Source organism: Spermophilus citellus (genome assembly GCF_964194105.1).
Source record: "Spermophilus citellus genome assembly, chromosome: 1".
NCBI classification, from domain to species: domain Eukaryota; kingdom Metazoa; phylum Chordata; class Mammalia; order Rodentia; family Sciuridae; genus Spermophilus; species Spermophilus citellus.
The window spans coordinates 246293381-246306933 of record NC_138182.1 but is presented as its reverse complement, the minus strand read 5'-3'; the positions used below and the strand labels follow the sequence as shown (position 1 = coordinate 246306933).

Below are 13553 nucleotides of genomic sequence, written 5' to 3'. Positions count from 1 at the left end.
TCAAAGTGGGGTAAGGAGGGAGAGCATGGGAGGGAATAGGGGGTGGGAGAGAAGGGGAATAGCAAGGATGGTGGAAGGAGATGGTTATCTTTGTTTATTTTTATGTGGTACTGGGGATCCAACTCAGGGTCTCACAGGTGAGAGGCAAGTGCTCTACCACTAAGCCACAACCCCAGCCCTAGACAAGTAGTTTTGTTGTAATTTTGTGGTGCTGAGGATCAAACCCAGGGCCTCATGCATGCTAGGCAAACACTCTAACACTTTGCTATACACCCCCCAGACGTGATGTATACCTCCAGTCCAGTTTGGTAGCTTCTTAAAAAAAAATCTAAACACACATGTTCCACATGACCTAGCAATTGCATTTTGGGACATTTATCTCATAGAAATGAAAACACAAAAGCCTGTACATGATTGCTCAAAGCAGGTATTTGTATTGCCCTAAACAGAGAACAATCAAAATGTTCTGCAGGAGGTGAATGGTTAAATTATCCATACCTTTGAATACTACACAGCAATAAAAAATAGTAAATGAACTATAAATACATGTAAAAACTTGGATGGATCTCAAGGGTATTATGCTGAAAGAAGCCAATCTCAAAAGGTCACAAATTGCATAAATCTATTTATAGTTATATAAATAGAATCATACAGTCTCAAAATGTAGCAGTACAATATCAAAGCTAGGAAACTGATATTGATGTTAAGTGTTTGTATAGTCCTATATTATTCTCTAACATGTCAATTTGTCTCATCACAATCAAAATCCAGTACTACTTCATCACAACAAAGGTCACTCTAGGGCTACTCCTTTCTTGTCCTAACCACTGGCAACTTCTAGTTTCCATTTTTAAATTTTTACAGCTAATCATTGTTCTTAAAAGTCAGTAGTCCACAATACAAACACATATCCAACACTTGTTTTGGAAGACAGGTTTTGTTTTATTGCACTGTGCATTAATATTTAATAAATTAAATTTAATTAAATAAATATTATTAACAATATTTGGGGGACTAGGAGTGTACTTGTGCTTAGCATAAACAAGGCCCTGGGTTCAATTCCCAGCACTAAAATAATAATATCTTTGATGTCTATGAATTATAATCACACGTTCAGGATTTACTGTGGAAATAGTAATATCAAATATAGTGCTCCATATGCAAGATATACCTGTGACGAAACACCACATTATACTTCATACATGTTTAATAATTTGAATCAAAAACGAACGTTAAAATTTTTAAAATTATTAGGTTCTATTGGGTTTCATATGAGTCCACATGTTGAAAAAAATCCTTCACGAGGCCAGATTGTTTATGGAAAATGTGATCATTATAACTACAGAAATTCAAACTGAATACAGTCCTGTCCTGGGGGCTTGCAAACTCAATCTGGTAACACTTTGGGAAAGTGCTACTTTTGTTTCTCAAGGACTCAACGAGCTCTCTGGCTCTCCCAATGGGCTCAGCCCTTGATATTTTGAGTTCTTTGAAAAATTATGAGTTGCAGGCGTTTAAATTTTCAATTATTTTCTTCTGGCCTTTCCATTATCATTTTAAATAATAAGTCCTACCAACTAATAAGGATTATCTTTTTTATGGAGCAATATTTACACTCAATGCACTTCTTCATTTTTCTTTCATCCATTTTCCTTCTTATCTCTTTCAACCAAACCTTTTAACTCTTTTCTAAACCCCAGTATTGGAAGGAAAGCAGACACCAAACGAATCCCTTACGTTGCGGTTGTACTGGCTTGAGAACGAAGGAAGTTAGACCCTTGCGGGGATCCGTCCTCCCATCTGCCTGCAGCAAGATGGCGGCTGTCTTAATGTCAGTGGCGCTGAAGCAGGCGTTGTTGGGGAGAAGAGCAGCGGCTACAGCTGCTGTTTCCGTTTCCAGGGTTCCAACCAGGTAACAGAATTGTCAGGCTTCTCCTTCAAGATTCTCAGGTTCCTCCACAGTTGTGGAGTCCTTGCTGGCCGGGTCCCGAAGGAGGCCTCGGGAAAGCGTCCTCCGCTGACCCTCTCTTCGGGAGAGGGCGGCGGACTTGGGACTAACTGCGTTCGCCGGCGCTGGCCTGGCGAATGGGGGCGTGAATGCGGGTAGGGGGAGCCGGACCTCTGGTTTCCTGGAAACTTTTGGTCCGTGGCCGAGGTAGAGGGTCTTTGGGGAGTGGTTGTCTCGGGAACTCTGAGCGGAACCTTTGCCCTCAGAGAAGGACAGGAGTCTTCTTGGTTTCTCTCCCCACTCTCGCGGCCCTTCCGTTTGTCACCTGTTTGCTCACCACTTCGGTCTTTGGTGTAAGTGGTGTTTATTGGGCTTCCGAACAGAAAGATTGTTTAATTAGTCTGCATGGCAGGAAAACTTTTTTCTTAGGACTTTAGTGTTATTAAAAATGTCATTGCTAGTAATTTTGGAAGACATTTCTTAGTTCTTATTTTTTATGGTGTTGGGGAGGAACCAGTGGCCTCGCTTGCCAGGTGCGAGCTGTTCCGCTGAGCTACATCCCGAGCCAGGGAAGGTAATTTTTTAGACTGATGGTAGTTCCCGAATTGTTCCCATCCATAGTTTTATAAAGCGTCACAATAATTTAGCAATTGTTTTATTGTATTGCTTTGAAGCAATACAGTGTGATGGTGGTTTTTTTTTTTTTTTACTGCCTTACTTAATCCTTCACTTCCATATTTCTCTGAATTTTTCTGAATTTATTTCAGGATTAATAGCGTACACACATTACATACACAGGTTAGCATTTTCATCAGCAAAGTCTTAATGTTTTGTCGCTTTTTACACAGCCTATTATAAATACAACCTGGGGGCTTATATTAAATGTCTACTGCATGCTGTGGAGACTACACTAAATGCTTAGACCAAAGTTGAAAAGATTGTACAGGGGTAGGAGGAGGAATGTGAGTGGTTAAAGATTGAATAGAAAACGTGTTTCAGTGCTATTAATCTAATGCTAAACAAACATAAAAGGAATGCGGTAATGCAGAGTTAAACGAGTTAATTGGAACTTTTGGAGGTGACTTATTAGGCTTTTTTTTTTTTTTTTAAGAGAGAGTGAGGAGAGAGAGAGAGGGGAGAGAGAGAGAATTTTTTTAATATTTATTTTTTAGTTCTCAGTGGACACAACATCTTTGTTGGTATGTGGTGCTGAGGATGGAACCCGGCCGCACACACACCAGGCGAGCGCGCTACCGCTTGAGCCACATCCCCAGCCCAAGGCTTTTAAATACTGTTATGTGGAAAAGAAGAGGATTTGCTAGATAAATTTAGTGGCTTCTGAAAAGACTTGAAGGCAATTGTGGAGCAATATATAATGTAGAATAGCTAAGAAAGTAAGGTTCTCAAATTGGGGAAAGGTAAAGAATTAATTTTTAATTTAGTGTTCTACATTTGGGTAACTTGAAAGTAGTTCTCTAAAGTAAAATACTCTACTAAATAACTTAAGGCTAGTATAGAGGTAATCCTGTTTAGTTCTTCCCCCTGGGACATTTTGGGGATTAATTGTACTTTCATAAATAATAATGTACTCATGGTAACCCTAGAACTGAAATCAAGTTTGACGGGATCATTGCTGTAGGTTAATAAAAACATGTCAATATATCTAAGTTTGGGGCACAGCCATTGTTTTTGGTTTATAGATAAATCTCTAAATCTAAAATGTTAGATTTTGGGAATTGATGATAATTATTGACTACAAATCCAAATTTAAGAGTTTTTTTTGCTTGCAACTGTTATGAGAGATTTGAAAATAAAATTTTAAATCATTCAAGATGACTTTTGATTCACATCTTAAAAAACTTAAGCCAAGGAAAATAGTTTTTAAATACAAATTAATACATTTATTTACTTTTTACACATTTTGTTGTTGTTTTTTCCCCAGAGAGCCAATGATGTTCATCTTACTTTGAGGGAAATTTGTGGTTCCTTTCCCTTAAATGTTATTTTGAAGCTCTCTTTTACTATTATCTTTGAGAGTAATGAGAATCTGAAAAGGTTGAGTGAAAAAAGAACCAACTAATGGGGAAATAATGTATCAAGTTTTATTGTAATGCTTAAAAATTTGCAAATGACATTTCAGATATTTTGAGTAAAATATGAGAGTGGAATCAGAAGGCATATAAGAAGGAGGGGAGTCAGGAATAGAGGAAAAGAACTATCAAGGAAGTAGTAAGCTGCTACATTAACATTTGAATTTACTTACAGTATATCAGTAAAAATCAAAAAGCTAAACAAAATCCAACAACATATACACACAAGCTAGAGAAAAGGTTATTTAAATAGAGCCAGTGATTTCAGCTGATCTACTGAGCTTGTGCCATAGAGTGTCCATTTCCCTGGATTGAGCCTGAGGTGAGAGAAAACTTGATAAATCATCTACATTTATCCTCACTTTCCTAAGGAATTTTCCAGCGTAAATTTAACTATTTAGGATAGCAATGTGTCACCAGATAAATTTGCATTCTTTCAAAATAGCAATACTTGGGACTTAGGTTATTTGATGTGGTGTTATTTATTTATTCATTTTGATGTTTTCATATATATTTGTCTCACCTAGTCCTATATCAACTTCTCAATTTAAACTTGATCTGTGTTTACCTCAAACATAGTTCTTAGGGTGGTAGATCCTCAGTGGGTGTTAATTAATGACTATAATGGGGACTAAGTGATTGAGACCTCTTTGTAAAGTTTATTTTGTGCTCCAATCTATGGTTTTATCCTGTTGCTTTATTTCCCAGTATGCAATTGAGTCTGCAAGGACCACTGATGAGCAAGGGGTCCTAAGGTTAATAACAGTTTTATGTATATTTCATCTTTCGGTGAAACAGGCTCAGCCAAAATTTGAGAAACTTTTGGAACATTTAAAACCAATAGGTTGGCTTCTAATTCAGATAAAATGGATAAACAGATTCCTATCCCTCAGGTGCAGCTAGCTACTTTTGCTGTCTTTGTTAATAATGTATCAGACAGTGTTTGAGAGCTTGAAATATTTTTGAAGTATATTTGAAATATTTTTCCTCATTACAAATTCCCAAACTTGGTTGATCCGTTTTCATCAATAGCATACATGTTTGTTGATTTCTTCTTAGGAAAATTGAATAGTTCAATAATATAAATATTAGAATAGTGTCTGGCACATAGTAAACCTTCCCTAAATAAATGCTAATTTTATTATTGTTTTGAATCGGCTAAATATTTTTCTCTTCTTTAGTACTTTTGATAGGTATTGTGATAGATTGTTATGTCCCTAGTCCTCAGCCAGGCGATTTGCTTTGGCCAGTGAAATGTGAGTGGAAATGATGTGCCATGCCAAACTGAAGCCCAAAGAGCTGTCCTATTCTGCCATGTACCTTTTCTCTTTGCTGTGAGATAATCATGGGCTAGGTGGAGTCTGCTCCTTTAGACCAGAAAAACAACATGGAGCAAAGCAGAAACTGGTTTTTGTAGATTGTATAAAATGTAAATGGAATGAGAAATAAAGCTTTGTTGTAAGCCACAAAGATGTTTGGTTTGTTGATTTCTTCAGCATAACAACCTATACTTTTCTTTTTTAAACACAGACACACAAACATTTGCAAATGAGCAGGTTTTAGCATATGAAATAAGGATATCAGTAGTGAAATCACAAACCTTTTGAAGGCTGCAACAAATCTTTTTTTTTTGTATACTGTACTGCATCTAGTTTAATGGCTTGCACACAGCAAGTAAATTCTTATCACATAGATGAAGAAATATATATTTAGAAATGAGTGAGTGTGAGGAAAAGCAGGAAGCCATAGGCAGTGTTTCTGATAATAGTCTCATCAGTGAAAGCCAGGTAAATAGTAACATACATAAATGTGAATTAAAAAATACCTACAATAAATATTTATTCTTTTCTAATTATTTGTAGTGGCTTGAATTTAGGATTTTCACCTTGAATTCTATTAATTTCTGGATTGAAATTGTGTTATTCATAGATTTTGTACTCATATACTTTGACAAGCATCTTGACCCCACTTTTTATTCAGTTTAAAAAGCAAGAGGCAGAAATAGATTTATTTGGGAAAGGGTATTCATTGGATTATGACAGCCTCATGTAATTAGGGTAACTAACTTCATCTTTATATATAACTTTTTAATTATATGAGGGGCTTAGTGGAGAAAGATGGAATAATTTGATTCCTGTGTAATACCTGCTGGAAGAGGTCAGTTTGGGGATGAGGTAAATGAATAATTCAGGCAGAATACAAATCTACCAAATACAAACAGTGTCAAACGGAAAAACTTCTAAAATGTATCATATCCCTCCGTAAAAGTTGATGTTTTGGGGGTGGGTACAGTCCTGGGGATTGAACCCTTTCCAGGCAAGCTGTCTACTACTGAACTATATTCCCAATCTGAGTATCATTTTTATGTATTTATTTTGAGCTCCAATGAATAACAGCAGCTAGCATTTATTTCTAACTTCCTGAATATCAGCTAGTGTGTCATTATCTCATGTATTTCCCACAGTAACCCTATGAACTCAGTGTTCTCATTTTCTTTCAGATGAGGGTACAAAAGTGAAACTACTAAAGTTTACATTGCTTGGAAAATATTCTGATTTAGTTGTACATGGGAGGCAAGCACTCTTACCAACTGAGCTATATCCGCAGCCCTATTTATCTAAATGAATATTTTGACTTTTGCAGTTAGGAATATTATATCTGATAATTGTACATTAAAACCTCAGTATCTTCTGCCTTTCAGCAAGTTGTGTTCTTTATTTGCAAAACTATCTGATATTCTTGTTATTCTTGTTCCTTTTGTACAATGAAAGGGGTTAATATTTTTAAACTATGGATTTTTTTCCCTCAATTTTGTAATTATTTTGTGAGTGACTTCTTATAGGTGACTTCATTATATTTTTTTACCCTCTTAAACAAAATACATAATTTTGTATGTATTTAAATACATTTAAATGAGGTATGCTGAACATAACTTTTTATGTTTTCCTTACTGCAGTGATAATTAGGAAAACAGTTATTATATTCTGCTACCTTCAAAACCTTATCAAGTGTGTATTATGATACTTGAGTTCTTATGTCAGCTTTTTAATAGTATTTTTTAATAATGTTTTTGTATTTTTAAAATATTTTTTTTAGTTGTTGATGGACCTTTATTATATGTAGTGCTGAGAGTCAAACTCAGTGCCCCACACCTGCCAAGCAAGTACTCTATCACTGAGTTACAATCCCAGCCCTTTGTATTCTTTCTTGCCAGCCTGTTTTCCTTTAGCTGTTTCACCACCTCTTTTCATTTATCATATGCTTGAATATTAAGCAACTAAATCTGTCGATTATGTAGGCTTAATTAAGCTCTGATAATGGCTGAACTTTATTGTGATTAAAATCTTAAACTCTTTAAGGCTGATGGATTATACAGTTAATATTTGAGTTCTAATAACTTTGTTTTGTTTGCACAGTCCAAAGATTCTGGTAGATGGGCTGGGATTGTGGCTCAGAGCTTGCCTGGCATATGTGATTCCATCCTCAGCACCGCATAAGAATAAATAAACAAAATAAAGATGTTGTGCCCATGTATAACTAAAAAAAAATTTTAAAAAAGATTCTGGTAGAACTTTATTGTAACTGAATTAAGCAGTGGCCACTTTTTTTATAGTGACTGTTATTAAAATATTTGAATATTTTAGTAAACTATTTTAAGTCTTGCCTCCTTTACATACTGATAGGAGAACAACTTAAAAGTGCTATTTAAAGTTCAGTTCTTTTTATCTGTTGTTTTGATAGTTAAATACAACCTTGGGTTCTTAATAATTAGTTGCTCAAATGTAATCTTTTCTTCTTGTCTAGAGTCAGTGGACTTAATTTTTTTTTCTGAGATCATTTTTCAGTTCAGTGGTTTTTAGATGTTTGCTGTGCATCAAAATTACTAGTTTTATGTATACAAAATTCAGATGCCTTGGCCCCAATATTTTGGTCCAGTATGTTTAGGTTGAGGCTTAACTCTGTGGTGATTCTGATGGGAAGCTGGCTGAAAACTTTTTTTTTTGTAAGTTTTCATTCAGAAATAGTTTTCTTTGGGAGAGAGATAGGGGAAATCTCCAGAAACAAAATTGCTTTTATTGATGAATATTTTCTTAATCTAAATTAAGTTTTATGCTTTTCACCCATGTGCAATACAAAGGCTTTGGGAGGAGGTTGTTAAAAGGGAGAGAAGGTAGTTTGATAGTTTTGGAGAAAGCCGACCATATTACTCCTCTCTAGAGACTCTTGTTCTTCCTTTTGGAAGGCTCGGGTTTAATATAGAGCAGCTGTTGAACTCTGCCCTTCAACATTTTAAGAAGAAAGTGTTTTATCCTTTAAAATGGAAATGTTTTTGTTTTGTTTTGTTGTGGGGGAGGTGGTCTTTGGCTGACTGTAGTTCTCTAAGAAAGTTTCTTGCTTCTCTAGAGTTCTCTTGTTTCAGTGATTTTTTTTTTTTTAGAATTGTTTCAGATGTTGGGGAGCACCACCTTTGAGTGTAAAGATCTGACTGCTTTTATAATGTTTTGCTATATCCTTAACAAAACTAGATGAAGAGTTTATTTCTTTGTGTTTTCTAGGGCTTAGAAATGTTCTTTCCTTTATTCAGCTGCTTCATACATAAGTAAAGGGTCCTTGAATAGGACTTACTAGACAAAAGATCCTGTTCTAGATGACTGTTAAGAAAGCCATATGGTTCTCCTAAAAATGTCAGTCTGTCTTGATGAGATTTAAAGTGAATACAGATGTTTTGAGTACTACAGTTCTTTTGAGGACTACCACTCTGAATGAAAAGAGCACTTCTTTTTTCAAGAAATTTTTTCAGTATACTTATAGAAATTTGCATGAAACATATAAGCTTTGTTTCTATTTCATTAACCTTAATTAGTAATAATTTTACTATTCTTATTATAAATGAGATTTGGAGAAGTAAAATCATGTCATAGCTTTTGTTCATTTCTTGTATTTATTCAACTTTTTTAAAATGTGGAACTTAAAATGCTTTGTTAACATTGTTGTGTGATAAGAAGTGATGTTTTGACAGGAAGGAATACCTTTGTGTATGGTCAGTGCCTTCTATCATATGTTAACTTTACAAGTTATAGTTCGTAGATTCCTATAATATTTGACTTGAAAGAAAATTCTAGGTTCATCCAACCCAATCCTTTTGTTAATGCAAGAGTCTTGAGAACTTTTCTTCTTGATTATCTAGCTATTGAGGAAGTATGGTGAATTTCTGGGAGCTCTAGAAAAGCTCAATATTTTTAGATTCCTTGATACGTTATATTTCTCTTTAAAACTATACAGAACAGGTTTAACCCCTTGTGAACTTTTCAACCCCTCACATTATTGAAGACGTGGTTTTCACTCATTCTCCCTCCGGTCTATGTTCTAGACTTAGCATCTTCAGATCTCTTACTCTATTAGTGACCATATTTCCTGATGCTTTACTGCCATTTGGTACTCCCTAGGAATGTTTTCCATTTTGTCATTGTCTTTCTTTGAACTGTGTTCTATATTTTAATTAAATGAGATTATCAGATTATAGTTCAGCTAAGTTTGAATTGAAGAAAATTGACACTAGGTTAAATTTTTAATCATTTTATTTTAAAGATTATCATGAAAGAAATTTTACCTTTTTCTTGTGGCATATAAGTTCTTAGAATCTGCCCCCCCACACACACACACATCCATTCTGTTCTTAGAATTTTAACTTGTGTAGAGAGTTCTGTAATAGCCACCATAATCAGTACAGAATACCAAAAGACTTCATTACCCCACTCCCTCATGTTATCCCTCCCTGATTTCTGTAATCCCTGGCCACATTTATCTTTATCTCTATAGATTAATAATTTTCTAACTGTAATATAAATGAAATTATACAGTGCACAACCTTTTGAGATTAGCTTCTTTTAGTCATCACAATGTCTTTGAGATTCATCCAAGTTGTATATATCAAGAGTTCATTCCTTTTTACTGCTAAGTATAGTCCATTATGAGGATGTATCATTTTATTTATCCATTCACCTATTGAAAGACATCTAGATTATTTCTGTTTTTTGGCAATTATGAATAGAACTATTATAAACATTTGTTTACCAGGCTTTATGTGAACATGATTTCATTTCTCTTAAGAGTAAACAAATACCAGGGGAGGGGATTCCTGGATCAGAGTTTAATGAGTGTATGTAGAACTTTATAAGAAACTGTCAAACCATTTTGCAAGAGTGGTTGTCCCATTTTGCTTTCTACCTCCAGTGTATGAAAGTTTTAGTTGTTTTCGCATCTTAATTAACATTGGTATTTTTGGCAAAGCCATTCTAAGTGAGTAACGATTATTCATTGAGTTTGTATTTTGTAACAACTTTATCAACCTATAATTCACATATCATAAAATGTACTCATCAAAGTATATAATTTGATCATTTTTAGTATATTGACACAATTGAACAACCATAACCACAGTCAATTTTAGAACATTTTCATCATTCCAAAAAGAAACCCTATATATATTATCAGTCAGTCCCTGTTTCTCCCTTCCTCCAGCCCTAAGTAAATACTAATCTACTTTTTGTCTATAAATATGCCTGTTCTGGACCTATCATATAAATGGAATTGTAGAGTATATGGTATTTGTGTCAGGCTTCTTTCACTTAGAATAATATTTTCAAGGTTTACCCAAATTATAGATTGTATCAATATTTGATTCCTTTATGTTGATGAATCATCTGTTGTATGGATGTACCACATTTAATTTGTCTGATAAACTGATGGGCACTAGGGTTTTTTCCACCTTGTAGCTATTACAAATAATGTTTTATGAACATTTGTGTACCAGCTTCTTTGTGGACGTGTTTCAATTTTATGGGTCGTATGCCTAGGAATGGAATTGCAGAATAATCTGATAACTATGTTTAGCCTTTTGGATAAAATGCAAATTGTTTTCTTTAGTGGCTACAGCATTTTACATTCTTTTTTTTTAAATTATTTTTTAGTTATAGGTGGACACAATGTCTTTATTTTATATTTATGTGGTGCTGAGGATCGAACCCAGTGCCTCATGCATGCTAGGCGAGCACGCTACCTCTGAGCCACAATCCCAGCCCCCATTTTACATTCTTACCAGCAATGAATGGGGGGTTTGGTGTCTTCATAGCCTTTCAGATTCGTATTATCTTTTTTAAAAAAAATTATAGCCATCTTATTGAGTATAAAGTGATATCATGTCTTTGATTTGCATTTCTGTGATGGCTAATTCATTGTGTTTTTTTGTTATTGCTGTTGTCATTGTTTTAGTGTTGGGGACAAGGTTTTGCTAAGTTGCTCAGGCTGGCTTGGAACTCAAAATCTTCCTGCCTCAGCCTCCCTAGTAGCTGGAATTACAGGTACACACCACTTTGCCTGGCTCATTATGGTTTTAATATGCATTTCCCCATATTGAACTTGTGAAGTATCTGTTTATGTGTTTTGCCCATATTTTAATCGGGCTCTTTATTTTCTTATTCCTTAGCTTTGACAGTTCTTAAATATTCTGGATAAATTTTTTTTTTTGTCACTTAAGGCAGGAAAAAAAAAGTTATTTTTCTCATCCTTGTTGACTTATCCTAGGGACTCATGGATGAGTTCCCCTATAATAAAACACAGATGAACAGAACAGCATACAACTTTATTTAATGTAAGTCTTACTTGATACAGGAGATTTCTTAAGGAAACAAAGACCTAAAGTAACAGTTGAACCTATGTTTTTTATTCTTAGTTTTGATCAAGAGTGAATAGTCAGGAGAGATGCCATAGGGAAAAGAATGTGATCTAAGGGTAGTAGGAGAAACTTTGCAAGCCATATTTGTTCATTCTTTGACACTTCAGAATAAAGGGTGTGCCTTTCCTGTAGGCATAGAGAGAGCACCACTCACATGAGAGTCTTAATGATGTGTGTCAGGGAAGATTGTGAAATCCCTTCCTAGATTTTATAACCTGCTGTAAGGAAGAAGGGTAGGGGACGAAGATGAGAGAGTGCTTCCGAAGTAGCATATTTTGTGGTATAGTTATGTCAGGTATGTAGTTCATGAACTTTTTTTTAATAATCTGTAGCTTTTCATTCTCTTAACAATATCTTTCACAGAGCAAAAGTTCTTAAATTTGATTAAGTCCAGTTTACCAGTTTTTTTTTTAAATGAAGTGTGCTTTTATTGTATTTAAGGGCTTTTGGCCTAACCATAGGCCATGAAGATTTTAAAAAATATTTACTTCTTGAAATTTTGAAGTTTTATGTTTTGCATTTAGATCTTTGATCTATTTCGTATGAACTTTTGTATAAAATGCAATGTTTAAGTCAAGGTTAATATTTTGTGTATATAGATGTACACAGTTCCAATACCACTTATTGAAGTCTTCTTTTTCCTTTTACATTTTCTTTTCTTTATGTTTTTTGGGGGGGTGATGCTGGGGATGGAACCTAGAGCCTCACACTAGTTAGGCAAGTGCCCTATTACTGAGCCACACTCCCAGACTATCTAATTATTCCTATTTTTTTAAAATAGTTTTTGATCTATTTGCCTAAATCCCTTTGTCAGTATCACACAGTTTTTATTACTATACCTTTATGTTTTTTGTAGTTGAGTAGTTATGGTTCTTCTAATATTACTTTTTCTTATTTTTTTTAAAGCTATTCTAGTTTTTTTCCATCTAAATTTTATAATCAATTTGTCTTTTTGAAAAATCCTGCTGGAATATTGATTAGTATTGCTTTAATTCAGTTGGGGGAGTTGACATTTTTTTTCCATGTTGTCTTCTAATTCAGAAACATGGCATGTCTTTTATTTGTTGATTTATTTCATGAATGTTTTGTGACTTGAATATGTGTATCCTATATATATTTCTTTAGATTTATGCTTAAGTATTGCAATTTGGGAACCTTTGATAAATGGCACTTTTTAATTTGTAGGTGGATACAATACCTTTTAGTTTTACATAGTGCTTAGGATCAAACCCAGTGCCCCACATGTACTAAGCGAACACTCTACCATTGAGCCACAACTCAAGCCCATAGCATTGTTTTTTAAGTTTCATTTTCTAATTATATATTTGCTGTATGTAGAAGTAGGATTAATTTTATGTTGATTTTTATATCCTGAAACTTTGCAAAATTCACTTGTTTTGTAATTTTAAAAAATAGATTCTTTGTGATTTTCTAAGTAGATAACCATGCATTTTGGAATGGAACAATTTATTTCTTCCTTTCTAATCTCTAGGTTCTTTATTTCTAAGAGGCTGTTAATGTTAAGTTAGATATACTTAGGGAAAACTTTCAGTTTTTCACCATTAAGTACAATGTTAGGTAAAGTTTCTTTCTTTCTTTTTTTTAAATAGATATTCCATTTGTTAGATTGAAAAGGTTCCCTTTTGATTCTGGTTTGCTAACAGTTTTTTTCTTGAATGGATGTCATATATATATATATATATTTTTTTTACCTGAAGCCTTTTATATATCAATTGGTACGTTTTGGTGGGTCTCTTTCTTTAAACTGTTAAATATGATG

At 34.2% G+C, this 13553-nt stretch overlaps 1 protein-coding gene across 3 annotated transcripts in view; it reads left to right on the top strand.

The window, feature by feature from the left end:
- Positions 1-1769: 1769 nt before the first annotated feature.
- NDUFS4 (NADH:ubiquinone oxidoreductase subunit S4) overlaps positions 1770-13553 on the top strand; it is a 118750-nt gene continuing 106966 nt past the window's right edge. Inside the window, exon 1 of one of the 3 annotated variants that reach the window (XM_081310680.1) lies at positions 1770-1912. In XM_081310680.1, the coding sequence (XP_081166806.1) occupies positions 1815-1912 (98 nt within the window). In that variant the 5' untranslated portion in view covers positions 1770-1814. Of the gene's footprint in view, positions 1913-2082; positions 2302-13553 lie in introns of those variants that run through there. The other 2 variants (XM_081310681.1, XM_081310679.1) reach the window with 2 other exon arrangements.